Genomic DNA, 27,451 nt, shown 5'->3' with positions numbered 1-27,451 from the left:
CTTTCTGTCCTATGTTTATTGTCATTTAGTGTGTACAATTCTGCATCTGTGGAATAAATAAAAGAAACAGTCTCACATCAACATAAAAACATAATGGAACGTTATGAAAAAAACATGTAGAAGAGCATAGGTTTATAACATCGACACCCGAAAGGCTATTAGTAGAATATATGACTGTTGTTCACAAAAAACATATAATCTGGCCATAGAAATCACAACTGCTTAAGGCACATATTATAATAGCCATATACAGTACTTAAGACAATCAACATTTAAATATTTTGTTTTGGTGACTAACAAACAACCCTTTGCAAAACAATTGTATGTAATGAATCACATCAGGGCAGGACGTATTCTGGATAGATTAAAATATGACTTTGGTCATTGTATCGGACAGAAGGATGAACTGTAACAATATAAAAGATCAATGGCAAGATGTGCTGTGTACTTTAGCAGCTTTAAGACTTTTTATTTCTACTACCAAGAGCATCTTAAGGCTTCATAATTGCTGGTATTCCTATAACCAATTCTTTGGTTTGCTATTCTAAAAAGTCCATCTAATGAGGAACTGATGGACTCGTCTAGAAATCCTTGAAAATGCCACCTCTGACCGGCAGTTTTTAAAGTGTTGTCTGTGCGTGTCAACAAGCATACAAAATAAAACTATTTAGAAACATCTGACTTTGAGATTGACCAAAACTGGCGAACACATTTAAGACATTGTCTCCTCTCTCATAAACTCAAATGCTGCTGTTTTATATGGCCATGTTTTGTAAACCCAACACATTTCTATTGCAGTATCTGCACACAATGACAGTTCTCCCATAAAACAGTGCTTTAATATAACATGTATGCAAATAAAGACTGTACCTTCACATTATTTTTGGGGGCCAAGGAAAATAATCCAGCATAAAAAAAGACAAAGCAGAAAGCCGCCAAAAATAAAAGCCAGTCACCAAAAATAAAAGCAAATTCTAAAAACAACACATTTACATTTATCTGGTCTGGACTAAATGACAAAGGACTAAAAGGATACACTTAATATGAGAGAGAAATCTTTATATAAATTAGGCCCATTAGAGGAAATGAGTTACAACTTTAGTAACATCTTTAGAAGTAATTTACCCAACCGGAGCTATAAGTATATAAAAAAGGATATGGCTTTCAAGTCTGGAGTACCAATAAAACAATCCTTCATCCCAGTAAACAAAATTCATCATCTAGCAAACACATGTTGAATGTCTCTACCGATTTCAGTTAACTGGCCTAACAAAAGTTGATCATCTACGGAGCCTCGTATACGTAACATGTCACATTAGCAACAGTCTTTAATTGGATGGTCCACTGCATTGAACTTAACTCGTACTGCACACAGCGTTTAAAGCAAAGTCACAGTGTGTGTGTATTTGTGTATGTTCAGTTGTTTACCCAGATAAATATTTAAATCCTAATCTCCATCAACATCCATTTCTCCATTCCATGCACGCTCAGACTGGAAGGTGCAGACATGCTGTTCTGGCTTGAATTTTGGCTTATTCTCAAAGAAGTCTGGGTAATCCAGATTTATTGGTTTAGCTTCCTTTAGAGCCAGTGTTTATTCTTTTTTGTGATCCTCAGGCGGATTGTCCAGGTCCAAACCGGGTTCTGCCACGCAACAATAACACAGCTTCTGTGTTTGCAATGAAAGTGTATCTGAAAAAAAAAGAAAAGAAGAAAGATCAAAATATGTCAGAAAAGCCTATGCTTACTTAAAAACCGCTAAAACTGATCCGTATGTCTAATATCAAAATGGTATTAATTTGGCTGCTCTAAAAATCCTCCTCTTCATTATAAACAAAGCATTTATTTAATCAAGCTCCAAAAAGGTTCTTTTGAAATTTCGGGATCTGTGACGTCACGGCCAAAGACATTTGCCTCCAGAGCAAGACATGCGCTGCATCCGAAATCAGATTAGGGCTGTTCAACGATTAATCGCAACTAATCGCATCCAAAATAAAAGTTTGTGTTTACATAATATATCTGTGTGCGCTGTTTATAATGACTATGTATATACACACACACGCGTATGTGAATATTTAAAAAAAAAATAAAATAAATAATAATAATAATAATAATAATAATAATAATATATATATATATATATACACATGCAACTATTTCTGTGTGTATTAAAATATACATAATAATTATACACAGCACACACAGATATATTATGTAAATACAAACTTTTATTTTGGATGCGATTAGTCGCGATTAATCGTTAAACAGCTCAAAATCAGATACTTCCCTACTACCTAGTATGCGAAAGACAGTACGCCAACAGAGTAGTATGTCCGAATACATAGTATTTGAAAAACAGTAGGCAAAAAGTCCCCGGATGACCCTCTACTTCTAGCATTTGCTCATTCGCTGGACACTTTACTGTCCCATGAGGCCACGGGAGAGGATCGGTGAATGGAAGTGAAGGGACACAACTAGGTCACATGATAATTACAACATGGAGTACGTCCAGATTACATTCATTCTACACACATTCATACTATCTTTTTTTAACGGTCACAAAGTAAGTTCAAATTCAAATGTAGTACCTACTCAGACAGTACACAATTTCGGACGTAGCTATAGTTATACACACCATAGGCCCCGCCCACTGGCATTCAGTTACTTAAAAGGGATAATTTTCATTTTTGGGTGAACTAACCCTTTAACAGCTGACATTTGCCAACACTGGATATGAGTGTCGCGTCACATCAAAAGCAAATAGAACCCATTATAAATCACTAACGCTGTCTAAAATGGATTTAGTTGAGTTTCTGACGTACTCCATGCACCTGAGCAATGTTCCCTCTTATTTATTTTCTCGCTGAGCAAAACTTTTCTCTATTGGGTGGAGATTTTGGTCACCTGAGCAAAAACATTCTTTACCTGTACAGCGTATGTAAACGCACACAAAAAAGTGGTTTCATCATGCAGTTATAACTTTTAACTTTAATGTGCCATTTCTATTTTATTTAACCATTGATGTAACTTAGTGATATATTAAATAATAAAAAAAACAAAAAAAACAGTTAATTCAGAAGTCACTAAATTAAGCACATTTTACAGTGCTGTAAACTGTAGTCTTCTTTACCAAGAAATACTATTAAAATATCCCCCAGGACAGTTATATTCTTCATAATATAATATGAAAATAATTAAGCGGTTACACTGAGATGGTTCTTTATGTGTTTTTGTACAGTCATTTATTGGCTACAGGCAGCATTAAACCATCTATATTAAATGTTTGTTTATTGCTTATGAATTTCCAAGATTTTCTATATCAGGGGTTTTCAAACGTTTTAATGGCAAGGATCAATTCTTTATTAGGCTTACACTAAAATACAATTATAATAGCCTATAATATAATATAAAAACTAATGGAAGTATTTAAACTGATAGTATATTATATCAGTTTAAATGCTTCAATTTGTTAAAAAAAAAAACTAACTGAAGTAATTAAATAGATCTAATAGCTAAATATGTTCAAGGGAACATGTTAACTCTTTAGTTATAGTTATCTAAACATCACTGAAACCCAAACCACACACACATCTCTTTAAATTGATGCGTGTTACTTTGGTGTTTAGAGTTTGCATGCTACACTTGTGGTTGATGTAACTGTAAATGTCTGTTTTGTTACCCTGCTGTGTCCATTATCTGTTATTGAGCTATTTGCACCGCAAACGCGACTCACTGCTGCGTGCTCTGCTCACACGTGACATCAGTCTTTCTATGAAACCTGTAAACCACATCCACCGGTTCTAACATGATAGCGATACTAACTCTATAGCGGAAGTAGAACAGAGCACTGCAATTATTTCTCATTTAAACTACAATCAAATGGATTTCTCCCCACATTTCGCATCTGTATCTACCGTCTGCGCAGCATTTTATTCTTTCTGCGCGCACGCAGCTTAGAGGAAACATTGCACCTGAGTCTGTTGACAACAGGACAAATGGAAGAGTAAAAGAACGCTCGTTTTTTACACATCCAGTTTAAATAGCTTGTTTGCATCTCTGTACAGATTTCAGAAGGATCCCAGTGTCAGAAACAACTGGATGGTTTATTTTAAAGGCCAACTGAACTGCCTTGAAATGCAGCATTATTCAATGTGTTGGCCATAGACTGTAAAAAAAAATATGGACGTAGTGTCCGTGACGTCACCCGTAGGTTTCTGAAGAGCATTTTTGAAGCCTTAAGTGTGGCGGAGCCGGCCATCGCATCACCGCGCGTCACTGAAAATGGGCAAAGAGGCGAGATGTGGGTGGAGCTGAGGTGCCTGGTTGCTGAAACAACACCCGCTGAGCTCGACCAAAGTGGCAATCCACCTGTCACTCAAGTGACCATGCCCTTAATTATGCAGAACTTCAAGGCTTAATATAATTTAAACGGATACGTTTTATGGTATGCGTCGACTCGTGCATATGATCCGCTCTGAGCTACGTGCAGCGTGATGTCATCGAAATATTGGCGGAAGTGAGAGATTTTGAATGCTTATATCTTGTAAATGCGAATTTTGTCATTGTTTTGGAGCACACTAGTTTATAGATATTAGAGTAAAGCTAACATATTCATACTAAAAGCCAAAAAACTTCATGGCGAATTTAAAGGGCATCCCGGATCACTTTGGAGGACTATATGTTTGAACAGTAAGTAAATAATTTCATAATGCTTTGTCTGAAAATAGATAGCGTGTGTCTGTATATAGATAGCATTTCAAAACACTTACTCATTCATAATAGCGAATAGACGTCGATACTGTTTCCTATTCAATTACATTAGCCAATCATAATAGTGGGCGTTTACTGACAGGCCTTAAAGGGTTAGTTCACCCAAAAATGAAAATTCTGTCATTAATTACTTACCCTCATGTCGTTCGACACCCGTAAGACCTCCGTTCGTCTTCGGAACACAAATGAAGATATTTTAGTTGAAATCTGATGGCTCTGAAAGGCCTCCATTGGCACAATGCACGGTTCACTCTCAAGACCCATAAAAGGTACTAAAGACGTCGTTACAAAGTCCATCTCACTACAGTGGTTCTAAAATAACTTTATGAATCGGCGAGAATAGTTTTTGTGCGCAAAAAAACCCTAAATAACGACTTATATAGTGATGACGATTTCAAAACACAGCCTCATGAAGCGTTATGAATCAGTGAGTCGAATCAGCAGTTTGGATCGCCAAATTTCAGCAGTTTGGCGGTTTGACACGCGATCCGAATCATGATTCGACTCACTGATTCATAACGCTTCGAAGCTTCATGAGGCCTTGTTTTGAAATCGTCATCACTATATAAGTCGTTATTTAGGGTTTTTTTGCGCACAAAAACTATTCTCGCCGATTCATAAAGTTATTGTAGAACCACTGTAGTGAGATGGACTTTGTAACGAGGTCTTTAGTACCTTTTACATGAGGGTAAGTAATTAATGACAGAATTTTAATTTTTGGGTGAACTAACCCTTTAAAGGAGGCGCCCTTTAAAAATGGATACTTTCAGACTGAAAGGGTCAGAATGAGGGTTGAAAATAATTGTTTTACCCCATGTATACATATACTTTACTAACTTTTTTACTTACTTTATTAACATTATAAGTGAACCTCTAGGAACATATTAAATGTTTAACTGATTAACAGCCCTTATAATTAAAATATTAACAATGTCAGACGGAATTGTGAGCAATGCGTGCCCGTGGAAATTTGAATGCCATAGAAGTAGGGCGTTGTGCAAGTAGTTGCCAAGACAGTTACATGTTTGCTAAGTTGTTTAAGGGCTCAAGCCAAAGAACCCACACCCGTCTCTATGACATTCTAATTAGTCTGTATTAAGCACATTAACTGTGGTTTATTACTCAATACAACGGCATCATGAATGTTGTAATGTAAAGTGTGACCAAAAATTAATCCAAAATGACTGACATCCCATTTTTTTCTCTGTAATGCACTCTGGATTCATGGAATCCTATCTCTAGCCTAAGAACAGCAGTCTCAGACGGATGAAAACAGTACAGTCATTGTTCATAGTAAAACGATTTGCAGTGCATACGGATCATTATGGTCAAAACACTCCTGTTTCATAAGAGCGCATACATCTTGGGATCAAATTCATTATATAACACCGCATTTGTGTATTTATGCAACAGAAACCTCTAGAAGGCAAACTGAGCCTGGTTGTAACATATACATGCATGTTTAAAAATTTAACATAAACATTTCTTACTGCCTGCAGCAGAAATCAGAGATGTGCAGGTTCCCCAGGTGCCCAGCTGAACTAATAGAAATGAGACGAGAGAAACGAGAGGTTCTCGCGTGTTTGTGTGCTCACTCACCGAGCATGTGTTTCATAAAGGCGGGTCTGGAGCTGTGCGGGAGGTGCACACATATGTAATACACAGGAGCTCCGGAGAGCGCAACGGTAATTCCCACCAGAGAGTTTACGGTGTCACTGTAGAGCGGTACAACCACCAGAAACACGCTGCACATACAGTACACTATAGGGAAGAACAGGCTCAGCTACATGGAAACACAAACACACAGAGTCAATTAAGCACATCATAAATGAGGACAATAAATAAATAAAAATGTCACCTGTGTTGCAACTATTAAATATATGACATAAGCTATTATTTAAGTATTTTAAGGCATCATAAATGTGCTTCTGATACCAGTTAGCTGAACGATGTAGCCATCTGATGCATATGGCACAACAAACTTGATGAACTTTCACAAATGCAAAAATCTAAATCTGATTGGCTGACTTCTACAGGTTTTCTGGGAGTCTTAAAGTTAATACAGGAAACAAAGCTGTATTTAAAGGTTCAGATTCTGCAACAATGAATGCTTTGTTAAATTGTTATAAGTCATGAACCAAATCAACCAGCTACAAGATGAATCACAACATTACAAACTTTGATTTGAAGCAAAAAAGCTTTTTTTGACAAAAATCTGACAAAAACACACATTTCCAAGACTGTGTACGAAATGGCTTTAAAGGGATAGTTCACCCAAAAATGAAAATTAGCCCATGATGTACTCACCCTAAAGTCATCCTAGGTGTATATGACATTCTTCTTTCAGACGAATATTATAAAGAGTTATATTAAAGATGTCCAGGCTAATCCAAGTATTATAATGGCAGTAATAGTTGCTCTGTTTTTGAAGTCCATAAAAAAATGTATCTGTCCATTGAATAACGTGCTCCACACAGCTCTGGGGTGTAAATAAATGAAGCGAATCGATCCGTTTGTGTAAGAAAAATATCCATATTTAAAACTTTATCAAGTAAAGCTCCAGCTGATCGCCTTCCATGGAAAAGTGTTGAAAGTGCCATCTCGCAATTCAAGATGCTTACGTGACGTCATGACGAGCGTACCTGGTCGTGTTTGTCTTGTCTTTCGATCGGCAGAGGCACTTTCAACACTCTTTCCATAAATTGAACACGGAAGGCGGTCGGCCGAAACTTTACTTGATAAAGTTTGAAATATGGATATTTTTCTTACAAACGCATCGATTCGCTTCAGAAGGCCTTTATTAACCCCCCAGAGCCACGTGGAGCACGCTATTTGACTGACAGATGCATTTTTTTATGGACTTCAAAAACAGAGCAACTATTAATGCCATTATAATGCTTGGATTAGCATGGACTTTTTAAATATAACTTCGTTTGAAAGAAGAATGTCATATACACCTAGGATGACTTGAAGGTGAGTAAATCATGGCCTAATTTTTATTTTTGCTTTAATGAGGGAAAGATCTACAATCTCACGAAGCATTGTGAATGACAACTGAAATAAAAATGACAGATTAAGAACTATTGATTCAAAGATGTTGATTATATATGGCGTGGTTTGTTTATTTAGATTCTCTGATTGGTGGAGATTTCTCTGCAGAATCATGGGTAATGTAGTTTTTCCACCAATAGTAGTTTTTATTTCAATAAATTGAAATAATGTTGGCTGATGGCTTCAATAAAAAGCATAAACCACTGATTAACAGATTCGAAGCTCACAGTAGGTCTGTCTTTTATAATATAAGTTTATAATATAACGTTGAAGTCGGCATGAAATGGAAATTGCAATAGTCTTTTTTTTCCACTATGGACAACTTGGAAGGCTTTGTAACGCATTTGAAATAGTACAATTTATATCTGGTTATGTATATTTTCAATGTGCTGAAGTCACCAAGTTGACTAAACGCCACCTAAAATTAGTGTCCACTAGATCTGAAAAAAATCTGGACATTTTCAGAGACAGTAGAAGAGATATTCTGATGATTACTCTGTAAAGAATTTTCCAAACTCAACAGAACATGAAGTTTTACTCCACCCCAAGCCGATATGAGAAAGCAGCAGCTGTTAAACATACGCAATTATTTCACCACAGGGTGTCAGTGCTCGAAGTGTGTGAGACCTGATGAATACAAAGCTTTATTTATTTATATTAAATATTTGAATTGTCAATCATTTTTCTGTTTGTAATTTACATGTCTATGCCCAAAATTCTTCATTATTATTCAAAGCAGTTGACTTTCATTCACCTCTACGCTGTGTGCTTTACGGTTTAAGATTCATTTATTCATTCAAATATTTTAAAAGACTGGACTAAAAAACACCAGCGCCCCCAAGCAATCCTTTTTATCAGCCAAACTCATTTAAAAATATAAACTCAACATGTATGAAATATGATTAGCAAGAGGAAAGCATCATTAATGAGAAGACGAGCACTGGACTGCTGCAGGTTAGTGGGGAAATATATTTTTTATTTATTATTCAGAATGCACAGTTGGAAAGAAAATATATTTATAGGAACATTTCAGCAGGTTGAGAATAATTAATGTTAACGCAAAGAGCATGATTCATTGTTTTACAAGACATAAAACGTAGCAATAATCTGCGTTCTCATGTATATAGGTGTGGTGAACGCTGTTACCGGCAACTCCCGAGTTGTAATTAGTAGAACACGGAAGTAATTGGGCAAGTAATCCATTGTGACATATTTCCAGTAAAACGGATTCTCGAAGAAGAAAAATGTAGGGAGGGATTTGATTTTGTCTATCAGAAACTGACCGATCTTTGATCATTGTGGTTTGCTTTTGTTGGAATCTCATTCATGATCATGGACTAACTGCAGAAAGTCAAACAGTTAGGATTGGTTAGGACTACATAGGTAGAGAGTAGCTAGTTAGATAGTAGCTGGTTAGAGAGCTGTTGACTTACCTTAACAGGACGGGGCATGTCAGGTGCTTTAATACGCAGGTAGATCTGACTGCCTATGGAAAGGCCGATAAACAGCCAGTAATTAAAACTGAAGTAATTAATAAGCTGGAACACGTCTTTCACGCAAAGAAATATGAGTGACATGCCACCCTGTAGGGGGAGGGAGAAAAGCATATTAAACTGATGTTCATATACAATGCAGATATTCTGGATTTTCTAAATAGTACAGGCATGTCTGAGCCTGACGGCTCACGTTAAACATCAGGGCTGGAATTGGTGTGTAGCGCTTGACATGAATCATGCAGAGGACATTGGGTAAATGACCTTCACGAGAGCCCACAAAGAACAACCTAGAGAGAAAAAAAAATAATAATTTGGCTAAGAAACTGAATTCCTGCCTCTAGGCATCGACTGAAACGACAAAAGATTATTAGAACAAAACTTTTACCTGGAGGCAGCAATGATAGAGGAGTTTAAGCCTCCATAACAGGAGATCGCCACAGATATAGGGATGAGCCAGCTGGCATATCCCAGCACAGAGTCAGCAAACGTCTGTATTAGACACAAAAGCAAACGTGTTAATTAATAATACATGTAATAAATGTAAAGTAATAAATGGCTGACGTTTTATACTATACTTTGTCTAAACAAATAAATAACACTATAAATAAAACAGATTTAAATGCATTATAATGTTTGAGATTTGCTAAATATTACATGTAACAGTGTTATTAAATTATTAGTGTTTTGAAAGATTCAGACGACGGCAAAGGTGAACTAAATGTAAAAATAAGGAAATGAGCATGTACAATTGAATATATAATTTCAACTGATACATAAAAAATCTCTATTATCGATAACTGAAATGATTTAGATTTATGAACAGATATTGTATATATTCCTTGACAGATTTCTGTCACCGATCGATTCCACAGATATTCCCAAGTAGGGCAACACAATTTGGCCAAAATTTGATTAAATTACTAAAATAAAAATAAGAATATTATTTTTGTTGTTTTGTATGACTATTACTAAATACAAATATAGAATAAAATAAGATAAATTACTATAGCAATATTTCACTGTAAAATGAAGAAGAACCAAAAAAACCCTAAATAACGACTTATATAGTGATGACGATTTAAAAACACGGCCTCATGAAGCTTCGAAGCGTTATGAATCAGTGAGCCGAATCAGCAGTTTGGATCGCCAAATTTCAGCAGTTTGTCGGTTTGACACGCGATCCGAATCATGATTCGACTCACTGATTCATAATGCTTCGAAGCTTCATGTGGCCGTGTTTTGAAATCGTCATCACTATACAAGTCGTTATTTAGGGTTTTTTTACGCACAAAAACTATTCTAACGATTCATAAAGTTATTTTAGAACCACTGTAGTGAGATGGACTTTGTAACGAGGTCTTTAGTACCTTTTAAGGGTCTTGAGAGTGAACCGTGCATTGTGCCAATGGAGACCTTTCAGAGCCATCAGATTTCAACTAAAATATCTTAATTTGTGTTCCGAAGATGAACGGAGGTCTTACGGGTGTCGAACGACATGAGGGTGAGTAATTAATGACAGAATTTTCATTTTTGGGTGAACTAACCCTTTAAAGCTTCTCTTTTATTGAGAAAATTTTTTGGGAAGATGCTGGGCGGATGTTGCAAATTCAAAAGGCACAAGCGACCCAAAGTTTGTGTGGAACAGCATTTACCAAGCCACTCTGAGGCCCAAAGTATACTTCGGCCGTCCACATTCTACACTTAAAACCGCAGTCCACTAGAACACGTCTTCCTGTTTTTGTTTGGTTGAGCTAATGTTGTGTGTTGAAACGCTCAAACAAACAGAACTGAGCACTGAAGAAAGCTATGGGCCTATACGTCTGCTCTCTGGTCTTTTTAAAACACTTTGCACTTTTCACATGCAAAAGTAAAAATTAAAGACATATTTTTAATAGAACCTTTTTTGGTCTGAATACTTATATGGACAACTTCTGCTGTTCTGTAAACAAAAAGAGAACATGTTTTTTGGAAGAACTACAGCAGCAACAAAACAGTGCATCAAACACAGAAAACAGGTTGTGGGGCACAAATGATGGATATAAAAACTTTCCACAGAGCAGCATACTAGCATAATTACAGGCAGCAGAGCATCTGTGGCTGTGGACTAATGTCATGGAGAATCTCCAGAGAGAGGACTCTGCCTCAAGCTGCTCTCCTTAACTAGATCAGTGTAACAGGAGATGAAAACATGATCAAATCTGGAGCAAATAAACTAAACAGACGCTGTCAATTAACTTTCATGTGACATCTAGGATCATGTGGGTTAAAAAGAGTTTTGCTACAGTAGCTTGAGATATTCAGATGTGATGATAAAGACAAAGTAGGGATTTTTGATATTTTTTTTTTTTTTATCATGTTCGGCTCCAAGAAAGTTTTACTCACCACAGCCACAGCTTCACTCTGTAGCAATGTATTCATGTCCAGCACTGCATAATAGGCGATATTAGTCAGGATGTAGATTACTGTGACAATGGGCATGGAGATCGCTATTGACAATGGCAGGTTTCTGTAGCAGAGAAAATTAGACTTTTGAGTTTGCTTACATATTTGCTCTTCCTACTTGATTTGCAACAAAACTGCTGGACATTCATTCAAGCTGAAGCGTGTAATTTCTGTGCCATAAGGGATGGCAAATATAATGACTGTTTTCAAACAGGTTTTCCAAACACACCACATCCATCTGTCATTGGCCAGTAAACAGATAGTCCTGCCTCAAACTCATGCCATTGGTCGAGACAATTTTGCTGTGTATATGAGAGATTATAATTGATACATTCTAGCATATATTGTAGGAGATCATCTTTATATTAAGTGAAATATCATGAATAATTGTACCTCTCTGGGTTTTTAATTTCTTCTGTGATGAAGTTCAGGGTGTCCCAGCCTGAGTAAGAGTACAGAGCGGCGTACAGAGCCAGGGCCATGTTTCCTGGATCCAGTTTAGAGTTCTCAAACGAATCCCTAAAGTTGTTTGTTTTTCCTGTGGCACAGCAATGTAAATGCAGTCAAATATTAGAAACAAACGGTAATGACTCACAAAAAATATATCATGCATTTATTTGATCAAAAATAGAATATAAAAACAGTAATATTGTGACATTATTATGCGAACCGTTTCCTATTTTAAAATGCAATTTTTTTTACATTACTTCAGTGTCACATGATCCTTCAGAAAAATATAATTCTAATATTTGGTTCTCAAGAAACTTTTATTATTATTATCAATGTTGAAAAGAGAAAACTCAAAACTCATTTATTTGACATATTTTGTAACATTATAAATGTATTTACTGTCATGTTTGAATAATTTAATGCAAATAAAAGTATTTCTTTCACAAAAAAAGAAGACTTTTGAACAATAGTGTATATAGTAAACTACATGGGTGTCAGTATGTTCACACCTTGGGCCAGAACAACCATTCCAGCGATGATAATGACTATGAGAGCCATAACTTTAGCCACAGTAGAGATGACCTGAAGAATGGCCCCCCACTTCACCTTCATGCAGTTCACAATGGTCAGAAGACCTGTAGAGGAAAGAGGGATAGGCATGTCCATATAAATGCTTAATAATATAAACAGTAAAATTGCTAGTTGCAACTGTTTTTCAACTGCTGTTTGTGATTGGTATTTCTCAGTGTCACTTTTGATCATTTGGGTAACAGTTAGGGCCAGATTTACTAACGGCTTGCACCAGCGCAAACCGTCTATGTGCTTTAATTTGCGTCAGTACAGTCCACTCCCACTGGAGCTTTTATGGAATTGTGCTCTCATGCTAATTTGCCCCGTTTAGTAAATCCGGCCCTTAAATGTTTAGCAATTGCTATATTTTCTTGTTGATCAAGATGAATGTGAAATTTCCAAGGTGTCAAAAGTTCCCCTTTAAAGGGATAGTTCACCCAAAAATGAAAATTGTCATTATTTACTCACCCTAATTTTGTTCCAAACCTGTATGAGTTTCTTTCTCCTGTTGAAGATATTGTTGGTAACCAGACAGTTGACCATTGGTAGCCATCGACTTCCATAATAGGGAAAAAAATACTATGGAAGTCAATGTGTCTGGTTACCAACATTCTTTAAAATATCTTCAACAGAAGAAAGAAACTCATAAAGTTTGGGGCAACTTGAATGAGAGTAAGGGATGACAACATTTCATTTTAGGGTGAACTATGCCTTTAAAGGTCCCATGGCATGAAATTTTCATTTTATGAGGTTTTTCAACATTAATATGAGTTCCCCTAGCCTGAATATTGTCCCCAAGTGGATAGAAATGTTGATCGGTGTAAACCCGAGTTCTGGCTGTCTTTCTCTGCCTTTGAGAAAATGACAGGCCAGACGAGCCAATCCTGAAGTCTCCTGGTTTGACGTCCAAGCAGGAACGGTTACCTCCCTGTCCTCCGCCCAGAGAATCTGGCACGCCCATGCAAGCGCTTGAGAGATCATGGCTTGTGAACGAGTGAGCGCTGGCAGTTTCTCAGTGTTTGGATGTACAAATGAAAACAGAAGTCTTTTTTCAGTTCCTTCTGATCTGTGATCAGTGATTTCTGATGTGTAGCTAATTATTTATTATTCATGCACACAATGCGGCTTCTCTCTCTCCAGACAGAACGGTGTTTACGTGTTTTCTATCTTGTGAGTCAGTGTTTTTGTACGTCCTCGTCGCGTCTATCGGTTCTAAAATGTGCATACAGTCATAAGATTCTGCTCAACATCACATCTCTTTAGAGATAAACCTCACACACGCCGAAGCTCGGGCTGCACTGGCCGTTGGCCTTCAACATCCCCGACCCCCAGTACTGCATCTGGCCCACAGCGGAGGCACCAAACGCGGCGTGAGATTAAGCAGAAGGGGGGTAAGCGTGAGCATATTCGGGCTAGCCAGCCTAGCCCCACAATAAACTGGATTACATTCGATTACTGCTGTTGTGTCTTTGTTTGCGCTGTGTACTCAACGCGCGTCACTGACGCTTTTATTTTATTTTAAAATAATGCTATTATCAACACTTACTTTTAACTCGTTCATCTCGACAGCTGTAATGGTACTTTGCATGTGTTACAAAGTTGATAATAATGATGAAGACGGACTCTGTGTGACTGGGACTCGTGTTTATTCAGAACTCTCAGATACAAACACAATAAACTCGCGCTGACTGACAGCGCTCTCATAACTCAGTAGTTACTATAAATAACTTTGTTAGCAATCGCTGAGCTCCATCTCTGGTACATTAGTGATGTCCGGTTCGCGAACGATCTTTCTTTTGAACCGGTTCTTTTTAGTGAACCGAATCAGTTCACCAAATCGGACTGAATCGTTCTAAACGGTTCGCCTCTCCAGTCAGCGCTGATCCATAATTTACTAAAGTTACTAACTTTCTGACATGAGTGACAGTCCCTCCGACTAGAAATAGACTAATAACCTGAAGTATATGCTGTAACTACAACAGTTCAGACATGCTGAGAACTGATGTCAAGTGAACTCAGGTCCATCCTTCTCTCTGGCAGCAGCTCGTGCCTGCTCGTGCCTCGTAGACCTCGTTAAACCACGCCCCCTCCGCTCATTTAAAATGCAAAGATGTCAGCCAATCACAACAGTGGGCGTTTTTACTGAAGTCTCACAGCAGACACGCCTCTTGAAGCAGGGCATTCAGCCACAGGGCAAACAGCAGTATAGAAAAAATGCCTTTTATTTCTAAATTATGACATTTTATGATGTAAAAGTCATACTAACAATATAAGTACACCTCAGGAAACATTATAAAATAATAGAAAAATGCCATGCCATGGGACCTTTAAGTATTTTGGTTCACTGACAGATTGTCTGGGGCTATAAAATGATGCAGTTTTTACAGACAGTGCAGTTTTAATGACTGGTAATTCAAGTTCCTTTGTTCATTAGAGACTGTAGTAAACACTAGGAAATTCTGGCATCTAATTTCACCAACAAAGACCCACAGTAATTACCTCATTGACAACGTCTCTGGCTCTGAAATGTTATTGCTACAGAACTGTAGATGGCGTCATGACTGGATGCCCTACCATTGTGATAACCAGGAGATTCATTTAGGTATTTGTGTACCTGATTTTTCTGTTATATAAGCCTAAGCGTGTAGCTTTGTTGTTTAGGCTGACTGTTTGTCAAGTACTTCAGTGAGTGGACTTTGCTGCAGTAAGTAGCAAAACATGCCACAGGTGACAAATACCCAAGAATTCCTTTGAACTCCAACAACCATCACTAATGAATTCTTAAAGGTTTCATAGACATCTTGGCAGGGTTACGGACTCCAAAGGGAAAGTATTTGTTTGGCATACATAAAATGCCAACCAACATGGACACAAATGATGAGAGCAGCCTGGCAGCCGCAGTGGAATTGACAGCTGAACTAACAGAAATATTTGCAGAGACATTACTCACTCCATTTAGACAAAAATAGACAAAGTACAAGTTTTAAAAAAAAGTATGAGCATGAACTTTAGCCAAATGAAAATTATGACATTATTTATTAACCCTCATGTTTATGCAATGGACACCTGTTGGATTGTGTAATTTTAACTTCCACAAAGGGAAGCAAATTTGCAATTTCTGATAAAGGAAAAAGCCTGAATTTAACTGACTGGAAGTGACAGTAACATTGTTTTCGTTGCAATTTCTTTTTTCAATTCACATTTTTCCGTTCAATGTTTTAGTATGAAGAAAATCAAAAGGAAAAGAAAGAAAACAAGTTTCCTCCAAAAGATGAATTACTGCAGATTTTTAAAGGGGTTGAAAGAACACAAACCCTCCACGACTTTAGTATTTATTCATATTTTGAACTAGCTTTTATTTTTATATTTTCAGTTTTCATTTTCATTTTTAGTAACTTCGCTATGCGCTTTTGTCATTTTTACCCAATTTTTTTATATTTCTAATTAGCTTTAATTTACTTTTATTTCCATTTTAGTTTTAGTAATTTTAGTACTTAAACTTATTTGTGACCCTTGACCACAAAACCAGTCCTAAGTCGTACGGGTATATTTATGGCAATAGCCAACAATAGATTGTACGGGTCAAGATCATGTTCCATGAAGATATTTTGTAAATTTCCTTCCGTAAATATATCAAAAATATATTATTTGTAGTAATATGCATTGCTAAGGTAGCCTGGATGCCAGCCGAACTTAGCCCCGCCCACAACATTTTTACTCGGGCAGTTCGGTCTGGACTTGCTCAATAGAGAAGTAATTATGCCCGAACAGAAGCTGTTCGGACCAATGAAATTGTCAGGGCGGGCTTTAGACGATGATGGACCGATGATAAACAGAACGTAATCATCCACGTCATCAAAGAGCGCTTGGGTTGAATTTGTTCTAATCCTAAACTGAGAACTTGTTCATATATACATTCAGCTTTACTATTTCTCTCAGAAATGATGATCGTGTTGGTAAGTACTCTGTGTATGCTTAAATTCTTTTTTTTACAACACCGGCAAAGATCGTTTACACTCATCTTTTTCTTCTAACGTTAGGCTACTTATTCCAGCGTGCGTGCAGACAGGGTTGCCAAGTTTTTACAACGAAACCCGCCCAATTGCTAACGTTCCTCAAAACTAGCCAAAAAAAAGCCCAATAGCTTTCCAGGGGGGGTTCTCCGGGAAAAAAAGGCATTTGGGGGGTAAAATATGTGTTATTTTGGCAGGGCTGCCTGCTAAAATTTGCATTCCTGGGTCTGTATATCACATAATTGGGGTCGCTTCAACCCGTGGACTTGGCAACACAGTGCCGTCGAGTTCTGTTGACATTTGACAACTAACGTTATGCGTCGCTCGGTCGCTCCGTTGCTCTGATTGGTTGTAGGTCTATCCAATTGAGGTCTGTCCTGGTTCGGTTGAAACACGCCCCATAATCACAGCCCAACGGAGCAGTATCAGACTCATATTCTGACTAGAATTGAGTATGACGACGTCAGGCTATTGCTAAGGACTTCATTTGGGCAACTTTAAAGGAGATTTTCTCAATATTTAGATTTTTTTGCACCTTCAGATTCCAGATTTTAAAATAGTTGTATCTCGGCCAAATATTGTCCTAACAAACCATACATCAATGGAAAGCTTATTTATTCAGCTTTCAGATAATACATTTCGAAAAATGTACCCTTATGACTGGTTTTGTGGTCCAGGGTCACTTTTTATTTCAGTTAGTTTTCAAGGCAACATTTAAAAAAAAAAAATGTTTTAAATAGTTATATTATTTAAATGAATGAAAACCATTTTTTATAGTTTTAGGTATTGTTTAATTAACAATAAAAACACTGATTCAAAGATATAAAATATGTATTTGTAAGGCAACCATACAAACTAAAAGAATGACCTAAATAAACGTATGCCGATCAGTACTATGCTCTGCTACAAAATGAGTATGATTTATTTATGACATGTTGACAGGAAGCGCTCTTTTCAGAGTAATCTCACGCACACTTTGCTGTGTGAACAGTAAACAGAAGTGAATCTCTGGTAAAGCTGGCCTTTATTGTGCCACCATGTACACTGTTTAAAGTGCTGTTACATTTGTCTTTATCAAAGCAATCTCTCCATGCATGCATGCATGAGCAGAGTAGCACTTACCTATAATAAGAGCTGCAATGAGCCGTACTGCATCATTTGGTGCCGGGCAGGTGGGGAAGAAGGGTTTCACTAAGTAATTAGCAAAAGTAAGAGCAATGACCGCCTGGCAGGCCGGTTCCACGATCATCAGCGAGGTCCACAGACGGATAAAGGCCAGGAAGCCTCCAAAGCTCTCCAGGATGTAGGCATAACTGGCTCCTGACTTGCGAATGGTGGTGCCCAGTTCGGCGTAGCACAGGGCACCAAAAACAGAGAAGATTCCTCCGATAACCCAAATCACCAGTGATAGACCGTAAGATCCTGTTTTCTCAAGAACACCAATGGGGGAAACGAAGATGCCTGAGCCAATCATGTTCCCCACAATGAGGCAAACGCCGTGCAGCAACGAGATCTCTTGCTTCAGACGCATGGAGCTGTTGGAGCCAGCATCCCCCATGATGAACTCAATTCAGAAGGGAAGACGAAACTCAAGAATAATCAAGAATAAGGAATGTGATGTTGGACAACACAAGGGTCTGTTCACCTCAAGCATGGAGTTGCAGCCGAGTCTCGTCGCACTTTTCTTTCCGCATCAAATCTAGGAGGTGATAAACGAGATACAACTCAGTTAATGGTTAAATACAGACTACTGTGGAGCGTTGTTGACAACACAAAACATTTTATACTCATTCAAAAGAAGCTTAATCTCTCAAACATTAATTTGAATAATCCATATTGAAGAACAAGTTCTTTAAGTTTCGACCACACCTGCTGCCCAGGACGCCATAGAGCAACTGAAAGTGGCATCAATAGGGAACCAGAGAAAAGTGAGAGAGAATACCAGGCACCGCTTGGGTGGGTGTGGTCAACGACAAAAATTTGCAGAACTAGCTGTTTTTAAGAGATAAATCTACAAGAGATAATGAGTTTGAGACTAAAACTACATGGGAACATGCTCAATTGAAATGTATGTTATGCACCAAATATGAAAGAATTCAACAGGTAAAAGTCATAGGCCTATATTTTTAAGCACTTAAAATCCTTTTGGGGCCATTCTTGTACACTGAATGTTGACTCAAAGGGATAGTTCAACCAAAAATGAAAATGTTGTTTCCAAACCCATAAATACCCGTCTAATGGGTTTGGAACAACATAAGGGCGAGTAAATGATAACCAAATTTAAATTTTTTGGTGAGCTATCCCTTAAAATGATTTCACTGTCACGGCCACTTTGACAACTGAAAATGAACATCAATGATTAATAAAGCAAACCTCAATTATTACCACGACTGAGTTTACATGCATAAGGGATACAAAGAATGTGTTTTAGCATTCCACTGTGTAAAAATGCACTGGATGGATGTGTTTGACCGTTGTGCTCGCATCTTTTTGCAGCATCTTACGTTAAAAATGCAGCGCTCAAGTTTAAAAATGTTTAACTTTTGTTGTTTTCATTCCACTGGTGTCCATCTCATGTTTTTTAACCACAAAATATGTACTGTGCGAACTGCCCTGAGAATACTCTGATATTAATTAGAATTTGGTCATATTCCAATCATTAAAGCAGAAATTCATTATATCATATATCTGCACAAACACAATTGGGTAATGGGTCAATGACGTGTAAGGATTTTACACAGGCCAATTTTAAAATACAAAAATTAATAATATCTATTGCAATTGTTCAAACATTAACAATGCTGTGTTAAAATGTCAAATTCAGTGATTTTACTGTTTTTTCACCAAGATAAATTGGCCGTAGCCTTAAAAAATGTAATGCGGTGTGACCGTGATTTATCTTAAATTTAATTTATTTCCTTAACATGCTTTTTTACAAGTTCTCAGTTATTAAAGTGTTTATAAACAAAGTGTTTGCATTTCTTTTGAGTTTTTGCAAAAGGTGATCTCACATTTCTGTTTTTAATTTCAGAGAACAGACATATTTTTCTTGTAAATTGCATAAAACGGATCAAAAAGAAAAATGTAAATACCGCATTCTGTATCAGTGATTCCTATTTCAACCACAATTTAATACAGTTATTGCTATTATTGGTAGCACCACATGATGAGTGGTCGCTCTAAATGACACGAAGATCTCAAATATGATAAAAAATCTATTTAAAGAGATCAATAAACCATACATTTCATACAAAAAAATAGATTTAAACCATATTTTATTAATTTCACAGAATTGTTTTTATGAACATAAACATTTTATAATTTTTTTTATAAAAATCTAATTGCAAACAAGAGCAACATTTCTTTTAACTTAATTTTTATTTAATTTTGATCAGAACCATGTATAAATATAGCTGCAAGCAGCAATACCGGGGCCAAGCGCAAAGAAGAAGACAAGACATGCCAAAAATGCTGGCAATGTCAGATCAACGGCAGCAATGAGCAATTAAAGACCTATTAAGGTGATTTTAGGCAAAATAGCTGTAAAATGATAAATACAGTCAATAATAATGATTTAATGATTTATCACTTTCAACCAATAGGTGGCACAGTTACGAAATTGATGTGGTGTGGTCAGAATAAGGGATCAATGACACATGCAAAGATTGGTGTCAATATATCAAAGCAGAGTGTCAATATAGTGTCAATATGTCATTGCAGAGATATAGCCTCTAGAGGCCTTTTCATTATAAGTATGGACCACATGGCGGTGCTGTTTTGAAACCGTTTAAGAAGCTTAAAGGCATGGTGCTGATGGCCAATTTCAAGTTTCGTAATGATACACCATTTGTGAAGCATAGCATTTTATATCATAAAACTGCATTGTAGTCAATGGGAATTTCATGTTTTGTTCTATTATAGCGCCAACAAGTGACACAATCCTATCATTTTTTTTATGTGTCCTTGGAGTGAGCCCATACATGTCTGTGTCAATTTTGGTGAAAATATCTTGTTTAGTTTTGGAGTTATATACATTTATATGAAAAAACACATGAAAAATGTCTGACACCTGACTTTGATTGGATTTTACACCCCCTTACTATCAATATTTTGACATTTGGGCATTATTGTATATTTATCGACCTATGTTTTCGAACTTCTGATGCTGGTTTCGTCTCGATCGGACTAGCGGTTTCGAAGATATCAGCTAATGTTTTTAAAGTGCTAAATTACAACGCTGCACAAATAATACGCCGAAACCTGGCAAGTCTGGTATCGTTGGACTCGGCGAGGATTCAGGAGACAAAAAAAAAGTTACTCTCATGAAAATAAGTCAATCTCACCTAAAGTTATAAGCATTTGGAAAAAAAATTTCTCCACTAGGTGGCGCTGTTTCGAAACTTCTTGGGCTCATTCAGGGCATCGTGTTGATGACCCATACCAAGTTTCGTAACAATCCGTTCATGTGTTCATAAAATACAGCATTTTAGCACATAATTCAAAATGGCCGACAGCCAAAATGGCCGATATGGTAAAATTGAATATCAGACGACTCGGCATGCCGTCCTGAATGTAACGAGACCACTTTTATGATTTTTGGACAAACAGTTCAGAAGTTATAAGCAAAAATATCCATTATTCGTATCTCCGGACCAGTAGGTGGCGCTGCGCCGAAACGCTGTATGTTGCCTCAAGTCATGCTTGTGATGACATGTACCAAGTTTGGTTTGAATACGATAAAGCGTTGCGGAGATATTGCCTTAAGTGTGTTTTTGCAACCGCTACGTAAAATTTGTTTGCGTGCTTATCGCAAATGATTTGACGAATCAACTTGATTTGCAAGAGTTTTTGTCAGCATGGTCTGAAGATGATCTGGTTCAATTTTTGTGCAAATCGGATGAATCGTCTAGGACGAGTTTGTAAAAGTAGGTTTTTCGGAAAATTAAAAATGGCGGGAAATTTTTTATGACGGAAAATGACGTCATAGGGTGCAATCGAATCGTCTTGAGCCAAGGAATCAGAGGGAAAAAGAATTTTGTTTCTAGCCCTTATGGTTCAAAAGTTATTAGCATAAACATGAGTCAAATTTTGGACTGATGGTGGCGCTAGAGGGATTGAGTTAGAGACTCCAAACTTGCTATGGAGACACTTGAGACCGTCCTCTATAAGTGTGCCGAATTTCATAACTTTTTACCATACGGTTCTATGGGCTGCCATAGACTTCGTGGCGGAAGAAGAAGAAGAAGAAGATGAATAATAATAATAATAGGAACGGGAACGGTTTCAATAGGTGCCTTCGCGCCTTCGGTGCTTGGCCCCTAATAATGTAATAATGCCTTGTCATGAAAAGTTTTAAGTAAATGCACTTCTGTGACCCTGGAGCACAAAACCAGTCACAAGTCTCACGGGTATATTTGTGGCAAAAGCCAACAATGGGTCAAAATTATAGATTTTTCTTTTATGCCAAAAATCATTAGGATATTAAGTAAAGATCAAGTTCCATGAAGATATTTTGTACATTTCCTACCGTAAGTATATAAAAATGTATTATTAGTAATAATATGCATTGCTAAGGACTTCATTTGGACAACTCTAAAGGCAGGGGTCCAGGGTCACACTGTGGCCTTCTTGTGAACAAACATTTAATTAAACTTGACAATCATCCTGCTGCTGATTTTTTTTTTTAACACACCTTCCTCTTCTCCTGGTAAGATACTCTGCTCTTGCCGCAGGGTCAGAGTTAACACACTGCCTATGGCGTGCGTTTTTTTCTTTGCTTGGCAGTGGCATCTGTTAAAATAGACGTAAATAGTTATAAATATTAAATTACTAATAAATGCCTAATTACTAAAATTAAATTAATGCTCTAAATCATTTTATTTATTTATTTCTCATAGAGTACAAAGATTAAAAAAAAAACCTGTCTGAAATGTTTGTAAATTACCCAAATTTGATAAACAATCTATTACAAATTATAGTAAAATAAAGTAATATAAACCATTAATTGAATATAAAAACACAAAAATTGCCAATCAAGGACATATATCTATCATGGAAAACACTCTGCAGTGGTCGCACCACATGATATTTTTAAATTCACTCAAAATTTACATGCATAGAATTGGCCACCTACACAAAACAAGCTAATTCCCACAAAAGGTCACTATGAAATTTATAATAAAAATATATATTTGTAGAAATAACGTTGTTGTTTTTTTTAGGTCGCACCACATGAAATCCAAATGTGGTAACTGCATACCAGCCATTAAAAAGGTAATTTTTTCCAAATTTGAGAGAGCGTTAGAAACATGCTTGCTGCTTCAATGAGTCCTTGACAAATTGGTATATGATGCAACTTCCTATCTTTATTGGAAGTTTCTTGATGGTCGCACCACATGATATTTCATAAAATGGACATCATCGGACAATGTTTGTTTGTATATTATGGAAGAAATAAAAAAACAAATGCTTTGCAATTTTGTGCAGGATTACAAAACACTTTGGAAATCATGCCAAAGTGTAGAAAATAAATTTGAATACATTTAGAGAAATTTCAAAGATGTTTCCAAAACAGAAGTTATGGCCGGACGGTCGCACCACATGATATTTTTACACTTAAAATAACAGAAAAATTACAAATAACTAATGTTTTTTGAACAATTAAAGTGAGTACATAGGGAGAGGTACTACATATATATGGTATCTTTTTATGCATTTAAACCAGTTTTTAACTGAAGAAAATGCAATCGGACAGAAAATGTAGGCGTCACGTCATTGACCCTAATATAACATTAGGAAAATACATTTGGGAAATATAAGGCTACTGAAGAAACTGTTTTGGAGTGTGACTGTTTGGTTATAATTTGTTGCACTCGTGTATGCCATTGGTAACAGAATAAAATTCTGTCATTAATTACTCACTTTTTACTCATTATCGTTTACTCATTATTTACTCATTATCGTTCCAAACACGTAAGACTTTCATTCATCTTCAGAAGTCAGAACACAAATGAAGATCTTTTTTATGAAATCTAAGAGATCTCAGTCTCTCCATTGACAGCTACTCAACTACCGACACTTCAAAAAGTTCATAAAGGAATTGTAAAACTAATCCATATGAATCTATGTTTATATTTGAATAGCAGCCTAAATTTAATCTGTTCATAATATAACGGCATTGTGCCTCTTCAGAAAATTTGGACTAAACCGCCTGATTCATATGGATTAGTTTTACGATCCCTTTATGAACTTTTTGAAGGGTCAAAGTGGTAGTTGAGTAGCTGCCAATGGAGGGACAGAAAGCGCTCAGATTTCATCAAAAATATCTTCATTTGTGTTTGGAAGATGAACAAAAGACTTGATGACAGAATTTTCATTTTTGGGTGAACTATCTCTTTAAGAACATAAATTAACATAATTTGGGCATAATGGTTGGAGTTAGAAGGTCCAACCACACTCTACTCTACCCAGAGCCCTACCCATAATAACTATATCCCTCCACCCATTAGATCCACAGAGGGGGAGCTTTGGCTCTTCAATGAGCACCGCTTCATTTATTATGGAGCATCACCAGTGAGAATGACAGACAACATGTGGATGTCAAAGCTGTTCTGAATGTATACTTCAACAGCTGTGAAGCAGGGAAACCGTTTCAGAATATTCCTAACTAGACTATTCAACTTAATCAGAAAGTGATTAAGAACTAGAACATGATGTGAACATGATCATACATAAGCTACTGGCGCTTAAATACATCCGGAAAAATCTGCTAACATCGTGTTGGTTGTAAAAAAAAAAAAATAAAAAAATAAAAATCTCATTTCCATAGCCTACCTCACTTGGGTATTAAAGCTCCCGCGGCATTTTGGCAACGACGAACCCTGGTTTAAATGTCCCATTCGCGCCAACACAAAACGGCTTTCTTCACTTTATAAGAGCGTAAAAAACGGACGACACTACAAAATCTTTATTTGCTATCGTTTTTTAGTGCTTCGTCTCTATGGTCGGTACAACGCGTCTATTTATCAATCCGTCATCAATGTTTCACAGCATGAGGGGCACGACACGTTAGAGGAAGTTAACAACACGTTGTTCAGGTTTAACGTTAAGTCATAAAACTTTTTGATTACCATCTAGCGATTTCCCGTCAAACTTCATAATAACAGGGTTACTTGACCGCTGAGCTAAGAAAACGTTTCCCCCAATAGGATAAACGGTAAAGAAAACACCTCTGACTCCCATCCACATCTGTTAGCTAGTGTAGTATTAGCTGTTTCACACAGACACACACGGTTCTGCTACAGCACTCACACTGCTAACACTACTAGCAGCTGATGCGGGTGGAGTTGGAGTGTGAAATAACAAGTTTAATTGATGAACTCATCAGACCTCTCACCTGTTCTCACTGAAGAAAGCGAGGACCATGTGCGTGGATGTCTGAGCGGACGTGGAGCTGTGAGAGAGGAGGAGGAGGAGACTCATCGTCCAGCAGTTTTACTACAGCTTTCCCCTCGAAAAAAACATTAGGCCATCCTCCTCCTCCTCCTCCTCCTCCTCCACCTTCATCTACAGGAGCCTAGCGCTGTTGACTGCTAGCTGGAGTGTTTGTGTTAGATGAAGTAGAGATTATTGTACATCATTTTACTGTGCTTTTCGGGTGTTATTTGAATAAGTAACGTCAAGTAATAAGTATGATGTCTTATAATCTCACAACATAATCTAACATTGCTGTCTGCAATGTTTGTTTGTATATTATGAAAGAAATAAAAAAAACTAATGCTTTGAAAATTTGTGCAGGATTACAAAACACTTTGGAAATCATGCCAAATAGTGTAGAAAATAAATTTGAATACATTTAGAGTAATTTCAAAGATGTTTCCAAAAAAGAAGTTACGGCCGGACGGTCGCACCACATGATATTTTGACACTTTAAATAACAGAACTAATGTTAATTGAACAATTAAAGTGAGTACATAGGGAGAGGTTTCAGAAAATTTGGACTAAACCGCCTGATTCATATGGATTAGTTTTACGGTCACATTAACTTTTTGAAGGGTCAAAGTGGTAGTTGCGTAGCTGCCAATGGAGGGACAGAAAGCGCTCAGATTTCATCAAAAATATCTTAATTTGTGTTTGGAAGATGAACAAAAGTCTTGATGACAGAATTTTCATTTTTGGGTGTACTATCTCTTTAAGAACATAAATGAACATAAGTATGATGTCTTATAATCTCACAACTTAATCTATTTAAATAGTTTTGATAGTTACAATTTAGCTATCAGTCAAGTAGAAGCATATAATAAATAAATAAATAAATAAATAAATAAATAAATAAATAAATATATGGGCCTATACATTATTATCCAGTCAAAGCAGAAATAAAGCACTGTCATGTGCAATATAGTGTGACATTTTTCCTGAAGGCAACTGGTTTTAAAAGAGTTTTGTATAGTATTTATTTATTCTTTCACTGCTTATTGAGAAAAGTGCATTCTTGACCATTGCTATGCTGGAAGCATAATAGATCCCCATTTTGGCTCTGTTCTCTCTTAGTTCATGTGTAACCATGAATTTTAACTAAACTATTTCTCGCATTTATAACAATCCTCTCACTGCTCTTGACATCAAATGTTCCTACTGGCCATATCTGACAACTAAGCAGTCTTTAAACAGAAGTGTCATTCAAGCATAACCAAAACTCATTTTAAATTCATTAAGGACATTATTTTGATTAATAAATGACCTCAGATAGCCTTCCTGGTTCATTGGCTATGTCCTTTTAATGTTTAGGTAATTCACCATAGCCAGCAGCAGCTGTAAGATTAGTGTTGTACTGATAAACCATTTGCCCTCTTAACATACGTACAGTTTTGTCTTGTCTTTGGAGATTTCTCCAGTTTAAATGTAAATGAAGCCGTGCACTTGGCTATAAACTGCTCTGATTTTTCCTTAATTAAGGATCTAATGCCACCTAGTGGTTGAAAAATGATAATGCAGTGCCTCTTGATCGTTAATGTTTAGGCGTGACCCTGAGCTGACATGTCTGATAGTCTGGGCCTGGCTTTCGGATCCATAAAGAATTTAGGCTTCAGTTTAGAAGCAATAAAAAAATAATAATGAAAACATGACGATAATATTATATTGCCATTTAAATAAAGGGATTGCAGGATTGTTTGGCTCTGAAATGCCAAATTTGCCAAACTATGGATTGTTTAATCTAAGACCACTTTGAGATAAAGCAGCCTCCTCAATTCAACCCTTGCAATCCTTCATTTTCTGCTGTGCAATTCCTAAACCGGATTGTTCAGACACCAGAACTTTTATTATTTATTGTGCAGACTTCGCTTCCTTCATAATTGATGCTTGCAGGCCATCAGCATTTCTAATGGGAGCTGAACTGGATGTGCATGTTGTGCTAGTAATACACCATGGCTGAATGTGACATGAGCATATTTATTATAGATAAAAAAGTATTTCTTCAATGCACTTATATTGTATAACACCAAAATGTACTCCGATTTGTTTGTACTAGTGTTATTGTCAACTACATTTTGTGCCCTTGTTATGTTTATGCTGTTATTTCATAGGTCCTGCCTGAAAGTATTATGTATTATTTGTTTAGTCTATCTATCTATCTATCTATCTATCTATCTATCTATC

At 36.7% G+C, this 27,451-nt stretch overlaps 1 protein-coding gene across 3 annotated transcripts; it reads right to left on the bottom strand.

The window, feature by feature from the left end:
- LOC307134078 (Y+L amino acid transporter 2) lies at positions 1–25,324 on the bottom strand. Of its 3 annotated transcripts, XM_079829541.1 has the most exons (11): positions 25,188–25,324; positions 22,485–22,582; positions 17,915–18,491; positions 12,719–12,844; positions 12,153–12,297; positions 11,700–11,823; positions 9,703–9,806; positions 9,508–9,604; positions 9,255–9,404; positions 6,370–6,553; positions 1–1,692 (listed from the first exon to the last, which is right to left on the bottom strand). In XM_079829541.1, exons 3-11 carry the CDS (start codon positions 18,348–18,350, stop codon positions 1,595–1,597), a joined length of 1,464 nt encoding a protein of 487 aa, XP_079685667.1. In that variant the 5' UTR covers positions 18,351–18,491; positions 22,485–22,582; positions 25,188–25,324; the 3' UTR covers positions 1–1,594. The 3 variants fall into 3 exon arrangements, with proteins under 3 accessions (XP_079685667.1, XP_079685666.1, XP_079685668.1); XM_079829540.1 differs by lacking the exon at positions 22,485–22,582 and having other exon boundaries at positions 25,188–25,304; XM_079829542.1 differs by lacking the exons at positions 22,485–22,582; positions 25,188–25,324 and adding an exon at positions 18,662–18,722.
- Positions 25,325–27,451: the final 2,127 nt, after the last annotated feature.

This window comes from Gobio gobio (genome assembly GCF_949357685.1).
Source record: "Gobio gobio genome assembly, chromosome: 11".
In the NCBI taxonomy this organism is placed as follows: domain Eukaryota; kingdom Metazoa; phylum Chordata; class Actinopteri; order Cypriniformes; family Gobionidae; genus Gobio; species Gobio gobio.
This window is presented reverse-complemented; position numbering and strand designations above follow the sequence as displayed.

Excerpts from the sequence above, each read along its gene's own strand:
- LOC307134078 (XM_079829541.1), bottom strand. The coding sequence starts at position 18,350 with ATGGGGGATGCTGGCTCCAACAGCTCCATGCGTCTGAAGCAAGAGATC. Across the intron at positions 12,845-17,914 it reads CATTGCAGCTCTTATTATAG|GTCTTCTGACCATTGTGAAC; the intron begins GTAAGTGCTACT and ends TTTCCTCTACAG. Across the intron at positions 12,298-12,718 it reads AATGGTTGTTCTGGCCCAAG|GAAAAACAAACAACTTTAGG; the intron begins GTGTGAACATAC and ends GCTGTGCCACAG.